General features: G+C 42.9%; 1 protein-coding gene across 1 annotated transcript in view; it reads left to right on the forward strand.

Moving 5' to 3' along the window:
- Positions 1-6,163, forward strand: part of ublcp1 (ubiquitin-like domain containing CTD phosphatase 1) — a 56,227-nt gene extending 50,064 nt beyond the window's left edge. Inside the window, exons 10-11 of the mRNA XM_048543773.2 lie at positions 1,380-1,507; positions 4,282-6,163. Of these exons, the coding sequence (XP_048399730.1) occupies positions 1,380-1,507; positions 4,282-4,309 (156 nt within the window). The 3' untranslated portion in view covers positions 4,310-6,163. The remainder of the gene's footprint in view (positions 1-1,379; positions 1,508-4,281) is intronic.
- Positions 6,164-16,561: the final 10,398 nt, after the last annotated feature.

Raw genomic sequence — 16,561 nt, forward strand, 5'->3', positions numbered from 1 at the left:
AACATGATTGTTCTTGAGAACTTCTGTGTTCCGAAGAAGAGTCTTACTGGGCTTGAAATGTTAACTCTGTTTCTTGCTCAGCTATTGCGTTGTTCTAGCACTTTGGGGTTATTTCAGATGTCCTTCATCCGTGGTATTTTAACTTCCTTTGGAATATGTTATCTGTTGTGCTGACAAAGAAATAAATTCCCAAAGATTTCAATTGGGATAATGCAACTTTTCTTTTTCGAAAAAGAAAAATGTTTAATAGAATTCCTACAGAGTGGAAGCAGGCCATATGGCCCATGACCCTTGAAGATCATCCCACCTAGACCCACCCCACTTCCTTATCCCTATAACCCTGCATTTTCCGTCGCTATTCCCTGAAAACTATGGGCATTTTATCGTACCCAGTCCACCGAACCTGCACGTCTTTGGACTGTGGGAAGAAGCCACGCAGGCACGGACAGGACGTGCAAACTTCACACAAGACTGTTGCCCGAGGGTAGAATTCAAGCCCAGGTCACTGGTGCTGTGAGGGGGCAGTGCTAACCATTGAGCCACCATGCTCTGCCTCATCCTGCCCCACCCCCTTTACTCCATGCGTTAATTAAAAATACCAGATAGAAGAATTAATTCACCTTCGTAACTTTGGTACATTTCGTCCTCAAAAATAAAAGCAATGTCCTTACCCTGCCATAAGCAGTACCTTTCTCTCTCCATTTGCAGTATTCTGAACTCTGACCTTTAAAACATTGTGCAGATCCCTGTGATGACACCAAGATGGTTTTGATAGCTAATGCTGAAAATTTGTTCTGTATTAACCATAACAAAGTATGTGCTACTGTGAAGCAGACTCAACTTTCTGTTGATCAAATTACCATTCTTGTGGTGTAACTCTGAGTGCTAAACACTTTGGGGGAAAAAGATTGGTTCATTTTCTGTGCTAACTTGCTTTGGTTTAATGTTCCTTTATTGCACATGGTGGATGCAGCACCTTGAGATTTGATATCTTGTCCAAGGATTCACTGTTGGTGCATGAACCTGGGCAACAGGTCAATTGATTACAAAGGGTAGCAACACCGAGCATCACCACTTCCTGTGTAAATTCAACTCGTGTGTGTATATAATGTAGGATAGATTTGGTTGTAATTAATGGTTAGAACCCTTAGTTCAAGGGTTCTGTAACGTTCCAATTACTGTTTTGAATGTGATCAACTGTGTTGAACCTGGGTCCTTTATTCTGATTGGCTTTTGATCTTCTCGCACATAGTGCCAATCAGCCATGAACTTTGAGAGAGCAGAAAATCTGCATTTAACAGTAGGGATTTATTGCTTGATGTGGACACCAAATGTCAAGATCTGAATGTAATGTCTGTCATATTCCTTTTTGTTACCAGATCAGACCCTTCATGAAGGCTCATCTCAACCGAGATAAAGACAGGGAGCTGCTGAAACTGTCACAGTACCTGAAGGAGATCGGCAAGCTAGATGACTTCACAGACCTCAATCATAAACACTGGGAAAGGTAACGGTGTTTGCTACCTCTGACTTTGTATGCTGTAAAATGGCCAGGGCCATGTTTCAATTGTCAGCAAAAAATATCAATGGTGCAGATGTTTTCCTGGTTTGGAGACTTGTGTATGTACTTAAAGGAGACTTCCACCTCCACCACTTCACAAGATGGTTCTGTGGAAAGAGGTATTTACTGTTTATTTCATTGCTATTTCTGCCTTCTGCCTTCAAACCCGCCAATTGGGTTCATTATTCTCATCTTTTAAAAATATGCAGAAAACCTCTATCTTCAGAAGTGTTTTCAGCCACCATTCCTGAGACTTCTGTTATTATTTCTCTATGTGGTGTCTCTGGATGTAATTGGTGCTGTATATTTGGTCAGTAAATTGTTACGGTTTGGAATTTATTACCTGAAATCCAGATCTCTATCTAAAGATGAAATGTGGGGCTATTGAAAGATCAGAGTGCCAGATGATGACTTCCTGACTATATAGTGTGGTGATGTTTTTCACTTCTGACTGACAATAATGGAGTCAACATCTTGTATGGCTGTTGGAATTAAACGTTAGGGCCATCTCCAACACATTCCCAATGTTTATTGATCGATTTGTACTGAAGTATGGTGAAAAGCTTTGTTTACAAGCAGTACAGGTAGATTACACTGAGCAAGGATGTACAAATCAAAAAAAAAATCGATCAGCGTTATTTGAGGCTACAGAGTCCATTCATCAGTGTAATATGGCTGGGAAGAAACTGTTCCTGAACCTGCTGGTGCATGTGTTCAGGTTTCTGTATCTTCTGCCTGACAGAAGAGGTTGTGAGAGATCATTATTAGGGTGCAATCAGTCCTTGATGTTGGCAGCTTTTCCACAGCCGTGTAAACGAGGTCCATGATGGAGGGTTGGCTCCCATGATGGTTTGAGCAGTGCACACCACCTTCTGTAGTTCGTTATGGCCTTGAGCAGAGCAGTTGCGACTCCAGGCTATTATGCACCCGGACAGTATGCTTTCAGTTGTGCATTTGTGGAAATTGGTAAAGGTCCTCAGAGATATACCAACTCCCCTGAGCCGCCCGAGGAAGAATAGGCATTGTTATGCCTTATTGACTGTCATATCTACATGGGAAGTCCAGGACAGGTTGTTGGCTATTGTCATTCGGAGGAGCTTTATGTTCTCCACCCACTGATCTCTGTTCCATTGATGTAGAAGAGAGAGTGTAGTCCTCCTTTCTTTCTGAAGTCAATGATCAGTTCTTTAGTTTTGCCAGCATTAAGAGAGGGGTTGTTCTCATTGCACCATGTCACCAAGCCCTCTCTCTCCCTTCTGTATAGTGACTCTTCGTTAGATATCCGTGCCAGTACAGTGGCGTTGGCGAATTTGCGGATGGCATTCGTTCAGAATTTGGCAACACAGTTGTAGTGTACAGGGAGTACAGTGGTGGGTGTGCTGAGCATGCATCCTTGGGTTCATCTGCACAGGAGCACGGTATAGTCCAAAACAGACTCTTGGTTCCCATTCATTAGAAATCTCAAGGGGACACCGACAATGTATGTTATTATGTGGTAGTGCATATGGTAGAGTGGGGTTTGGCAGGGAAATGCTCTTTTATAAATTGGGCTGAGGCACAGTTGAGATGGAGCAGAGGGAATTTCCCTTGGCATTGGGTTTTTCAAATCTTTCCTGAAGGCTAATGCCCCTTGAAATGATCTCAAATACATTGGGTTTCAGTCTATAATTCCTCCACTGCCGTTGCATTAATTTATTATGCATTAATTTTATTCTGAAGTCGAAAAGCGTTACTGCAATAGTTACTATTGTTAACGTTGGAAGTGAGCCTTGGTCTACTTCGTTCTAAACTGTTGATCAGTTGCCAAAATTGCTACTTGCTACTGTGGTAAACTCGGCCTTACAAACATGTAAATCGTTGTTACATTCCTGCTGCAGGAAATGAGACTTCAGTTGTGTTGTGATGTACGCTGGAATATATCCTGAGGCTACATTTTTATATTCATGGAATTCTAGATTAGCTCTACTGATCAAATTTAAAAAAAAAATTCATTCATGAATTTGGGTGTCCTTGGGTAGGCAGCATTTATCACCCATCCTTAATTAATGTGGAGAAGGTGATGGCAAGCTGGCATCTTGATCTTTTACAGCTCATTGGGTGTGGTAGCACATTATTAGGAAGGGGCTTCCAGAATCAAATGTGATTCCAGTTAAAAATGATGTATTGGCTATATAGACTCAAGTCAGGATAGTGTATCCCTTGGAGACGAACATGTAGTATGTGTTCCTGTGTATCAGTTTCTCTTATCTTTCTCCGTGGTAGAGGTTGCAGTTTGGAAGTTTCTATTGGAGGAACCTTGGTGGGCAGCTGCTCATCTTGTAGATAATGCATACTGCTGCCATTGTTTGTCAGCGGTGAAGGGAAAGAGTGTTGAAAGTGGTGTACTTGGTGCCAGTCAAGAGGGCTGTTTTGTCCTGGATGCTGTCAAGTTTCTTGAGAGTTGTTAAGAGCTGCATTCGTGCAGGTAGGTGGAGAGTTTTCCATCATATCCCTGACTTTGTGCCTTGTGAATGGCAGACAGGCTTTGGTGAGACAGGAGGTCATTAACTTTACACAGGGTTCCTAGCCATTGACCTGCTATTATAGCTACAGTATTTACATAACTGATTTAATTCAATTTCAGGTCACTGCTAACTCCCAACACATTGATGCCAATCAGTGTTGCTCTCAACTGCACAATTACACATTTTGATTGATGATTCTGTCTTTTCTATCTGCAGATATCTCTCTAAGAGGCAAGGACAGTGAGAGCCTCAAGTGGATCTTTCTGCCTCAATTGTGCACTCTTCAGAACTAGATGAGAAACTTTAACTGTGATCGAACTCAGAACGAGTGCTGAGCACTGCAACAGTCAAAAACGAAAACGAAGAGAAAAAATCGCAACGCCAAAGGGACTTATCAACTGACGTGCTACCTGCAACTTTGTTTATACTTGAGTCGTTTCCACTGCTGATCCTTCAGTCAGGACTAGCGAATTGAACAAAGGACAGTGTGCTTCAGCAAAACCTGGCACACTGTTTGCATACATAGGAAAATGCTGCATCGCCATATACCCCTGTCTCAGTGTAGTTTCCTTGCTATATCATATGGTTGATTGATTGAATCCAGCAGTAAGTTAATTGCAGGTTATTTGATGCAAGAGTAAGTTGTTCTTATTTCTTTCTGACAAACGAATTCCCCTTGTATGCTGAGTTTGGATTATATACGTCATAAAACATTTGAATTCCTGTATGAACAAATTCCATTTGACCTGGATTTTAAGAGGGAATGTTTCAAGCTTGCCTGTTAGTGGAGTGAGCTCCAGTGGATAAGCAATAACAGATGCGCTGTTTGCTTTTGGTCCTTGCCCCACTTCATAGTCCCCATCTCTTATTCTCCTTTCAGCTAGTGCTAAGCAGTTTGGATATGCTTGATGTTTTAGTGCATCGACTGTCCCACTGACCCCCTGTGTTTCTAGCCGGACATGGGTTAGAGGCATAGTGCCTTTTTGTGGTCTGTACCTGGAGAATTTGTCTCCTCACATTTCACCCTCGCTGCTCGTTGATTCCTGCACCATTGCACCACAAACTGTTACTTTGACAATGTTGCTTCCATCAGATGCTGCTGATGTCGTTCCAAACAAACTGCTGACCGGTGGGGTGCTGCATTTTCTGAGCATTTTTCTTTGAATGTGTTTGAGATCCATCAGTGGATTAAAAAAAACAGCCTGGCTTTTGGTTTCTACCTAGCCACCTTACATGGTTGAGCAGCAGTGATCATTACTCTGCACAGCAAAAGGGTGGCCACAGGAGTGGGGCCCTGGTGAAAATTCCTGTTTACACAGTACAAAGATAACAAAAGGTAGCTAAATTAACTTTATATGGAAGTGCAACTTTATGTTCCAATCCTAAGTGGTTTCTTGCAGCTGAAGGTTTAAAAAATTGCCAAAAGCATGCAGTGGTGAGAAATGCTAGCTGTTGCTGAGTTTTACAGCACTTTTTTTCAAGCAATTAGCGGCAAGAATATGGCATACCAATGACTAAATGTGCCCAAAGGTATTGAAGGGAGTGGTCTGCATAGGGTCCAGGCCTCTTTGAAGGCAAGGAAAGAAAACCACCTTATATCCAGACATTCCAATGTATGTGGCAGCTATTGGGAACAACCAATAAGATTAAAATCGAGAGATTTGGACTCTGGAGTCTTAGTTCTATGTTGCCATCCTTCCATCTCGCGGCTCATTAGAAAATGCAGGTCAAAGCAACACATGCACCTGAATGCAGTGGTGCTTTCTGCCAAGTTTTTTCTTATACCACCTCTCCCTACGCAACGTGGATCAGGCAAATAACAAGATGTGCTGGAGATCAGATGGGGCTCCCCTGCTGGAGTTGAATGAAGGTCAAACTGTTCTGTTTACAGTTCAACCTGGCTGCAAACAGCCAGAAACATTCTGGAATTCTAATGTTGGTTTCTTCCTGTTGTGAATTTCCATTCATTACTGCGATGTGTTTATTTTCATTCTTTTAAATAATGAAAACAGACATTCCAGGTTGAATTCTGTTATTAAAGTGATTTTCTGTGGAGCAATATTGAAAGTGTAAATATTAAATAAAATACCTGATGATACTCTTTGGCCTAAAGTGATTCTTTAATTGCTTTATTATTTAAAGGAGAGGGACATTTTCTATATATTGAGTGTAGAGCAGGGTTTTCAATAAAATGGATACAATTTAGTAATGTGTGCAGAAAAAAGTCATGAAACTTAGGCAACAACTCACTCAACTTGTAAGCTGAAGGCTGCAACTCTGTTTTTAATATACTGTGAGGATCTGTACAGTGGGTTTAGGCATGTTTCACCACCATACACAATGTAAAAGGATGTGCAAGGAGTGGGCCATAGTGTACGAGAAATATCACAGGTGCTATCCTTAAAGTCCTAGTAAAGACTGCAGATGCTGGAAGCTAGAGTCAATTAATGTGGAGCTGGAAACACACAGCTGGTCAGACAGCATCTGAGGAGCAGGGAAGTCGATATTTTGTCAGGACGAAGGGTTTTGGCCTGAAACATTGACTTCCCTGCTCCTTGGGTGCTGTCTGACCTGCTGTAGTCACAGCAACTATCTCCTGTTTATGCTGTGTGGCTGAGAATATGGAGGGTAAATCTATTATCCAGTGTGTGCAGATTGAGTTGTTTAGAATGATTAATTGGGTATGTGTCTATCTGTGTATGTTCATGCAACCTGCAAATATTTTAACTGAAAATAGAATGTTGCCAACTTGGTGTTTTACTGTGTGGTCAAATTCATTGATGTCTTAACGACCATTTGACTTTCTTTCTTAATTTGTAATGGCAGAGTAGAAATCCCATGACTGGTCTAATGGTGCAGAGAACTTGAGTTCAAATCTCACTATGGCTATTGAGGAAATTTGAATCAAGTCTAGGAAAATCAGTGAGTAAAGAGTTGATGTTAGTAAAAAGTGACCGTGACCCTTTGGATCATTGTGAAAACTAAATTTGTGCAGCATTGTCTTGGGAAAGGATACGTATTTGGTCTAACCCAAGCAAAGTGGTTGGTCCTTAATTCCCCTGACCTGCCACCTCAAAAATAGTTATATTTTGTTTAGTTCAGTTGTGTTAAACTACAAGAAGAGATTCAAGGTGACCATCATCATTATCATCATCAAGGTAGTTAAGAACTAGTCTTGCCAATGATGCACCAGTTTGAGTATTTAATGTTGGATTTCTGCTAGAATAGTGTGTTGTGTTGGGAGTGTGAGCAGAGACACAAATCTGTGTATATATAAATGTTCTTTGCTTTTCTAACCTTTTTAAAGGCTTCACAACCTGAAAACAGTTTTTGATAGCTCTTTTTAAATGCTTAATAAACAATTAAGCAAACAGTCTTTTCTGTCAAAACAGGTTGCAGTCTGCACCTTGTAATGCTACAGGTACTGTTGAACGTTTGGACCTTTTTAGCACAGGGATTGAAAGATTATTTGTTGAGTGTATCGGGGGGTATGATGCAAAGGCTGGTTGAGGTACACCTTAGCCATAGTCTACTGAAAACCAAAAAAGCCGGTCCTTTCAATAAACAACTGCACCTCCCAATCGCGAACCATTTTACGCCCCCCCCCCACCCCCCCCCCAACCATTCCTTAGATGACATGTCCATCCTGGACCTCCTGCAGTGCCACAACGATGCCATCCGAAGGTTGCAGGAACAGCAACTCATATTCCGCTTGGGAACCCTGCAGCCCAATGATATCAATATGGATTTCACATGCTTCAAAATCTCCCCTCGCCCCACTACATCCCAAAACCAGCCCAGCTCATCCCCGCTTCCCTAACTTGTTCTTCCTCTCACCTATCCCCTCCTTCCACCTAAAGCCACACCTCCATTTCCTACCTACTAACCTCATGACACTCCCTTGACCTGTCCCTCCTCCCCAGACTGACAACCCCTCCCTAACTCCCCACCTATACACCTCTACTGGCTCCATTCCCACCCCTTTAACCTGTCTGCCACCTCTCCGCCTATCTTCTCCTCTATCCATCTTTGATCCGTGCCCCCCCCTCCCTATTTATTTCAGAACCCTTTCCCCCTCCCCCTTTTCTGAAGGGTCTAGGCCCAAAACGTCAGCTTTTGTGCTCCTAAGATGCTGCTTGGCCTGCTGTGTTCATCCGGCTCCACACTTCGTTATCTCGGATTCTCCAGCATCTGCAGTTCCCATTATTAATGTGCTTAGGGTCAGCTCTGACTGGAAGACCTGGGTCAATGCCTGTAAAATGTTTGCCTATTTAAGCCTTTGTTTGTTTATCTCTGGTTCCAAAATCTTTTATACTGTGCTGTTTTAAAGTATAATTTCCAAACCGGACCAAAATCCTTAACTTTTTATATTCCTACATTTATGTACTTGAAAATCCAGCTACAGAATAAAATCCATCCTATATTGGCAATTAAGAATCTGGAGGAAAGAAGAGAACATTGCAATTAATCTAGTTGATCCTAAGGTTCAGAACAATCCCTTTATAAAGTGGACATAGTATACGTTCGTCTGATTTCTGTGAATGAATAACCTTATTTAGTACAATTACTGATCAAAAAAGTACATTTATGCATTATACACCTGTCTTACATGACGTCTTTCACTATTTGACAACTGGCTCAACAGATTTGCACAGTCCTTCAACCTAGCATTGGCAGTGTTTATTCATTCGCACAACTAAAATGAACTGAAATGAATAGACAAAGTGCAGTTATGTCATGGAACTTGTGGCCACAGCAATCAAGTGTACTTATATGGCATATTTATTGTCCCCAAACACATCCACCCTCCACCCCGACAGCACTAGCAGCCAACACAGCAGACATGAAGATAGGCAACTGAGAGCTCGGTTAATCTTAAGGTGGCGCAAGGATAGAAAATGAGGGGTTGAAAACTGAGAGGCAGATAGGGTGCTGAAATTATGAACAGTCTAATTCAGCCAAAGCACACTGGGGCTGGGAGTGAAATCAGTCCTGAGAATGTGTTTGTGGTGAAAGTCAAAGAAAATAGTTTTGAGTCCCTTGGTACTGATTGGACAATGGCTTGTCCAATATTGCATGTCAGTTGAGAAGTTCAACAGGGCTGAAGTTGAGAGATTGCAGTGAGTTCAAGCTGGGTGCCATCTGTGTATATGTAGAACAAAAGAAAGTTGCATGTTTGGAAGTGATGAAGTTAGAAGGCTGTGGAGATAGGGCTGGAGAGCGGTACTGTCTGTGTAGATCTCTGGGAGCCAGTGCAAAAAAATGGATGGAATGGCCACCTTGTGTGCTGTGAAATTCTATGATTCTAACGTTTTTTTTCAGGCTGATGCTGCTGAGAAATTGACTGATAAATGGAAGAAAGAGGGAGGGTGGTGGGGGGTCACTCCAGATGTACAGAAGGGCAAGTGATGCCAATTACACCTGGATAAGGAAGAGGGGAGCTTTGCTAGGGTAGTCCCATTAAGCTGGGCATCTGAAGTGGGCTGCGGGAGTCCTCAGCAATGACAGAGTGGGTAAAAATAGGTTGAAGTGACAGTGCAGCTCTTGTATAAAGACAGTAAATCTGTTGCTACCAGTAGATGGCAGTCCAGGAAAGCTAACTGGGTCTCACTGAATTCATTGCATAGGTTTGTCAAGTATTTATCGAGTTGGATCAGTTGCCATTTGGCACAAATACTGTGGCTTGTCAGAATGTATCTGATTTCAATTGAGGTAAATCTCAATAGTTAGGGAAGATGTGGTGTATCAACCAGGGTTAATCCCAGTGCTGGTGAATGAATGCTGTTGGAAAGTGTTTGTTAAGTGAGGCCAGCGTCTGTTTCGCGTGTGAATGCCCTGCTAGCCATTGAGCTTAAACCTTTTACTTCACGGTTCACGCATCAATAAATTACTGGAGAGCCATCAATAAACTTAGGGTGTGTCCCAACACAGATGCAGCACCATAGGGAGGAAACTAGTTCTGAAATAGCACAAAAGATTGGGGACAAAAACAGGATATATCGAGGGGGGGAGAGAGAACAAGGACAACAGCTTTTGAATCAACAGGAGAAAAAAAAATAACACAGGCAGTAGCTATCTAAATAATGGGAGGAAGAGAATGAGGACAGTAAGGATTTACCCTTGGGAATAGAGGACAAAGAGGCATGGAACTGCCAGAACAAGATTCAGCAGCAGAGATACAGCAACTATGACATTTGGACAGTTGCGAGTTGCTTGGATATCGAGTAATTGCTGTCAGGGACTGTTTCAACTCATGATTTCGAACAACGGAAATTTGGATGGATTGCTAGGATTTATAGTCACAGTCGAGACTACTGATTTGTGAGTAAGGATAAGGAATTCCATATTCTCTTGTTCTTTAGTTTATAATTATTGGAGCATGAATATGTAAGTGTAAATAAAGTTCAAAGTAAGCTTAAGGTATAACAGGACAGCTTGGCTAAGTGGAATGCCCGTCCTGTGCCATATGGGACATGGTGGACACTTGTGACCTAGAAAAGTCTCTGTGCAGGAAATGTTGCTGAAACACAAATACGTAAAACCCCAACTGGAGCACGGCGTTCAGTTTGCACGCGCGTCACCTCAGGGTAAATACACTTGGCCTTGGAAAGCTGCATCCCTTTTACTGGCTGACACCAAGGCTTAAAGGATTAATTTATGAGAACTGGCCAAACAAGCTTGACTTGTATTCCCTTGAGATAGTAAGAACTGCCGATGCTGGAGTCAGAGATAACACAGTGTGAAGCTGGAGGAACAAAAGCTGGAGCTTCAGAAATCTAAAGAAGTGTCCCGACCTGAAACGTCAACTCTCCTGCTCCTCTGATGTGTTCCTCCAGCTCCACACTGTGTTATCTTTGACTCCAGCATCAGCAGTTTTTACTATCTCCGAGTGATGTTATAACCCAACTGCGAAGCCTCTTCAAGGGATGCTCACCTCGAAGAAGTTAAACTCCTCATCCGGAAAGATTTCTGAAGAAGGGTGCTGACCCGAAATGTCAACTTGGCTACTCCTCTCGTGCTGCCTGGCCTGCTGTGTTCGTCCAGCTCCATGTTGTGTTGTCTCTTGTATTCCCTTGAGACTGGAAGATAAGCTGTTAATTTAAGAGATACCTTTAAAATCAAGAGATTTTGACATGGTGGATTTAGGGAGTTATTCCCTCTGGTGGGAAAAATATAGACATTAGAGAATAACTCTTAAAATTAGGATTGGGCACCCTGAGACAAAATTTGGAAACACTCTGTGGTACAGTGCCTTGTGGCAATCTTCTGGTAGGGTTTTACGATGAAACTGAGTCTTCAGGGAATTTAAGGTAGCTGCATAGGCTCTTCAGAAACTACAGATTTATTTCGTGTGTACCACCTAAGGGTGCAGTGCAGCAATCCTTTAGAATGCAACTTCCAAACCCATAACCACTACTATCTAGAAGGATAAGGGCAGCAGATACATGGAAATGCCACCATCTGCAACTTCTGTCTCCAAGCCACTCATTATCTTGACTTGGAAAAGTATCACAATTCCTTCACTGTTGCTGTGCTAAACTCATGGAACTCCCTTTCTAATAGCATTTTAAATGAACCTACCCATGGACTGGCACAGTTCAAGAAGGCAGCTCACTACCATTTCTCAAATGCAACATACGATAAGTCAGCAATGTAGACCTGGCCAATGGTGTCCATATCCCAAGTATGATTGCTTTATCTAGCAGCTAATTATTGCTGAAATTAGAATTGAGACTGGGAAAAAGCAGGTTACCGAATTTAACTTTGTTAAATAAAACAAAAGCTTGCATTCACATAATGCTTTTTTGCCACCTTGAGATGTCTTAAAACACTTGAAAGCTGTTGAAATCCTTTTAAATTGGAGAAGCACACGAGATGATTTTGTGTGCAACAACCACCCGTAAATAGTGTTGTTTTTTATATATTAAAACGATAGCATCCTGCTGCTTGGCCTGCTGTGTTCATCCAGCTCCACACTTTGTTATCCAGCATCCAGCTATTAATGCTTCAGCCTTACTGAGGAGATAGCATTGAGCTGTTAATGCTCCTTAAGGTCATTGAAATCTGCAGCACAGAAAAAGGCCCACTGAGCTCACGACAGTCAAAAGCAAGCACATAACTATTCTACCTCCTTTTTCCAGCACTTGGATTATAGCCTTGTAGGCTTTGGCATCACAAGTGCACATCCAAATAGTTTTTAATTGTTACGAGGGCTTTCTGCCCCTACTGTTCTTACGAACATTAAGCCCCATGTACCCACCTCTCTCTGGGGAGGAATTTTTTTCCCTCACACCTTGTCTGCACCTCCTACCTTAACCTTAAATCCACGCCCTCTGATTCCGCTGCCCAGCGGAAAAGTCTCTTCCTGCATATCTCCTGCTGATTAAGACGGGCAAGAAATGCTGGCCAGCCAGTGATGTTGTGTTGTGTGGAACTATCACCAGGTGGATGATCCATCTCAGCCTCTACCAAAGGGCTCCAGTATCACAGGTGCCAATTTTCAGACAATTCAATTCACTCCACTTGATGTCAAGAAATGGCGAGAGACACTAGATACTGCAAGGGCTATGGACACTGACAACATTCTGGCAATCGTGACTGAGGAACTGAGCTCTAGAACTCGCTGCTTCCCTATCCAAGCTGTTCCAGTACAGCTACAACACTAGTATTTACCTAAATGTGCCCAGGTATGTCTGATAGACAAAAAGCAGGATGAATCCAATCTGACCAATCAGCTCCTTATCGTCTGCTCTCTATGGATAAGTGGCCAATGGCCTAGGCAATTAGGCATAACATAAAATTGGTGAAATGGTTTCTGCAAGCAAGATCTGATAGCAAAGCAGCGAAGGATAACAAAAGTCATGGTCAAACAAGAATGAACCCTGGAGTGTATTGCATATTGAACAAAGGGAGAGTCATTTATGATCTAAAACTCATCACGAGGTACTCAGCCAGAACAACGGGGAGAGACGTTAAATTTTATGTAATCCCGGTTTCGGTCAGATCCCTTGGCAGCATGGAGTAATCATGTCTTGGAAAGTGAATGTGTATAACTAGGATGTGCTGACGTAGCCTCGTTGCGTACTGTGACCCCTGCCCTATAACCCCTTTGGCTGATGTCAGAAGGCATTCTAGAAGGGCTGACAAAGGAGGATTAAGAGTGTACACCTGGTGGCCATTCTCTCAGTGAAGACCCTCCTACATACGAAGACCTTGTGTGCCCCTGTCAATATAGCTCACTGAACTGAATCCAGCAGCCCAACCAAGTTCACCAGACCAAATTGTACATCTTCCAGGCAGTCAACCTAGTTTTGGGAGCAGTTAGCTTAATTTGTGTTAGAGCTGTTTCCTTAAACTTGAGAGTGTTTTAATAAAGCTAAGTTTGAACCACAGTCCTTTGTCCTCAAAGAGAAAGGGCACCTGGTTAGGAATATTTTATGAGTAGTAAACTTGTTGCAGTGCCTGTACAGAATATTTCACAGGCACCATCATAATCATCGGTAAAGTGATGGCAGGTCTGCTCAACTGTGCTATCAAATCGCACCTGCTTAGTAACAAGCTCCTCAGTGATGTCCAGTTTGTGTTTGGCCAGCACATCTCAGCTCCTGGCCTCAATACAGACTTGGTTGAAACATGGACAAAACAGCTGAATTCTGGAAGTGAGGTGAGAGTGACAGCCCCTGGCATCGAGGGCATATTTGTCCGACTGTGACATCAAGGAGAGTCAGGAGGCAAAATCTCTACTGGTTGGTGTCAATTTTGGAACATAGGGATATGGTTGTGGTTGTTGGAGGTCAATCATCTCAGCTCCAGGACACCTCTGCAGGAGTTCCTCAGAATGGTGTCCTTGGCCCAACCATCTTCAGCTGCTTCACCAGAGATCTTCCCTCCACTATTCGGTCAGAAGTGGAGATATTCTCTGATGATTGCACAATGTTCAGCACCATTCATGACTCCCTCTGACTGAAAACAGTCCATGTCCAAATTCAACAAGATCTGGACAAAATCCAGGCTTGGGTTGGCAAGTGACAAGTAACATTTGCACCACACAAATGCCAAGCAATGACTAACTCCAATAAGAAGTATCTAACTACCGCCGCTCAACATTCAATAGTGTAACCATTATTGAATCCCTCACTGTCAACATCCTAGGAGTTATCATTGACCAGCAACTCAACTGGACCCACCATATAAATATAGTGACTACAAGAACAGGACAGAGGCTAGAAAAACTGCAGCGAGTAATCCTGCTTCCCACTCCCTGAAACCTATCCACCATCTTCAAGGCCCAAGTCAGGAGTGTGATAGAATACTCCCCACTTCTCTGGATGAGTGCAGGTCCAAAAATACTCAAGAAGCTCAACACCAGCCAGAACAGAGCAGCCTGCTTGATTGGCATCCATATACATCCAAACCCTTCAGCACCTTCCTCCTTGTGGAAAAAGTAGCATTTAGCTGTTAATACAATTTGCTGAAGAGATAGCATTTAGCTGTCAATAGTCCTTGTGACAGAGATAGCATTAAGCAGCTTTATAAGACTTTAGTTTGGCCAAACTTAGAAGTATTGTGAACAAAAACAAAGTTGCTGGAAAAGCTCAGCAGGTCTGGCAGCATCTGTGGAGGAGAATACAGAGTTAACGTTTTGGGTCTGGTGACCCTTTGTGGGCCGAAGGGCCTGTCCTTGTGCTGTACTGTTCTGAGGAAGGGTCACTGGGCCCAAAACGTTAACTTTGTTTTCTCCTCCACAGATGCTACCAGACCTGCTGAGCTTTTCCAGCAACTTTGTTTTAGTTCCTGATTTACAGCATCCACAGTTCTTTTGGTTTTTCTTAAGAGTATTGTGTTCAACTCTGGTTGCCACATTCCCGGAAGGATGTGGAGGATTTGGAGAGGTTGCAGAAGAGGTTTACCAGGATGTTGCCTGGATTAGTGGGTACGAGATGTAAAGAGAGGCTAGAAAATCTTGCGTTGTTTTCTCTGGAGTGGCGAAGGCTGAGGGGAGACTTGATAGAAGTCTATAAATTGATGAGATGTATATGTAGGATTGATGGTCAGAATCTTTTTACCAGAATTGAAATGTCTAATACTAAGGGGCATGCATTTAAGGTGAGAGGGAGCAGGTATTTTTACACAGAGAGTGTTTGGAGTCTGGAACAAGCTGCCAGGGGTGGTTGAGGCAGATACGATAGGGGCATTTAAGAGACTTTTAGATAAGCACATTAATACGCAAGGAATGGAGGGATATGGACCAAGGGCAGGCAGAAGGGATTAGTTTAATTTGGTGTCATGTTTGGCACATCATTGTAGGCCGAAGGCCCTGTCCCTGTGCTGTACTGTTCTATGTTAATACTCCTTGAGGAAGAGATGGTTTTTAACCAGTAATGCTCCTTCTTGAAGAGATAACGTAGCTATTAATGTTCCTTGTGGCAGAAATAGCATTAAACTGTTCAACTGCTTGTTAAAGTTATAACATTTAGCTGTTAATGCTCATAGCTGCAGACGTAACATTTAGCAATCAAAGTTCCGTGTGGAAGAGATAGGATTTAATCATTCATGTCCCTTTACCTGTTACCAGTCTTTGATAACTGGCTAACGTCCAGTTGTTAAAATCTCTTTGGAAGAGACAGGATACAGATACAGTGCGCAAAATAAAATGCTGGAAATGTTTTAGGCTTTTTGAGCCTGAAACAGAGTTGAGATTTCGGCTTTTTGAGCTTTCATTAGAACTGGACAAATCAGAAATATTTCAGAGATAGTAGGAACTGCAGATGCTGGAGAATCTGAGATGACAAGATTTAGAGTTGGATGAACACAGCAGGCCAAGCAGCATCAGAGGAGCAGGAAAGCTGACGTTTTGGGCCTAGACCCTTCTTCACAAATGGAATTTCTGAAGAAAGGTCTCGGCCCAAAATGTCAGCTTTCCTGCTCGTCTGATGCTGCTTGACCTACTGTGCTCATCCATCTCTACACCTTGTTAAATCAGAAATGTGACAGGTTTTAAGCAAATGAAGGGTAAAAAAAAATAAAAAACAGACAAAAGGATGGTCTCTGAGATAATGGGAACTGCAGATGCTGGAGAATTCCAAGATAAAATGTGAGGCTGGATGAACACAGCAGGCCAAGCAGCATCTCAGGAGCACAAAAGCTGACGTTTCGGGCCTAGACCCTTCATCAGAGAGGGGGATGGGGTGAGGGTTCTGGAATAAATAGGGAGATAGGGGGAGGCGGACCGAAGATGGAGAGTAAAGAAGATAGGTGGATAGAGTATAGGTGGGGAGGTGGGGAGGGGATAGGTCAGTCCAGGGAAGACGGACAGGTCAAGGAGGTGGGATGAGGTTAGTAGGTAGATGGGGGTGCGGCTTGGGGTGGGAGGAAGGGATGGGTGAGAGGAAGAACCAGTTAGGGAGGCAGAGACAGGTTGGACTGGTTTTGGGATGCAGTGGGTGGGGGGGAAGAGCTGGGCTGGTTGTGTGGTGCAGTGGGGGGAGGGGATGAA

Source organism: Stegostoma tigrinum, chromosome 13 (genome assembly GCF_030684315.1).
Source record: "Stegostoma tigrinum isolate sSteTig4 chromosome 13, sSteTig4.hap1, whole genome shotgun sequence".
Classification (NCBI taxonomy): domain Eukaryota; kingdom Metazoa; phylum Chordata; class Chondrichthyes; order Orectolobiformes; family Stegostomatidae; genus Stegostoma; species Stegostoma tigrinum.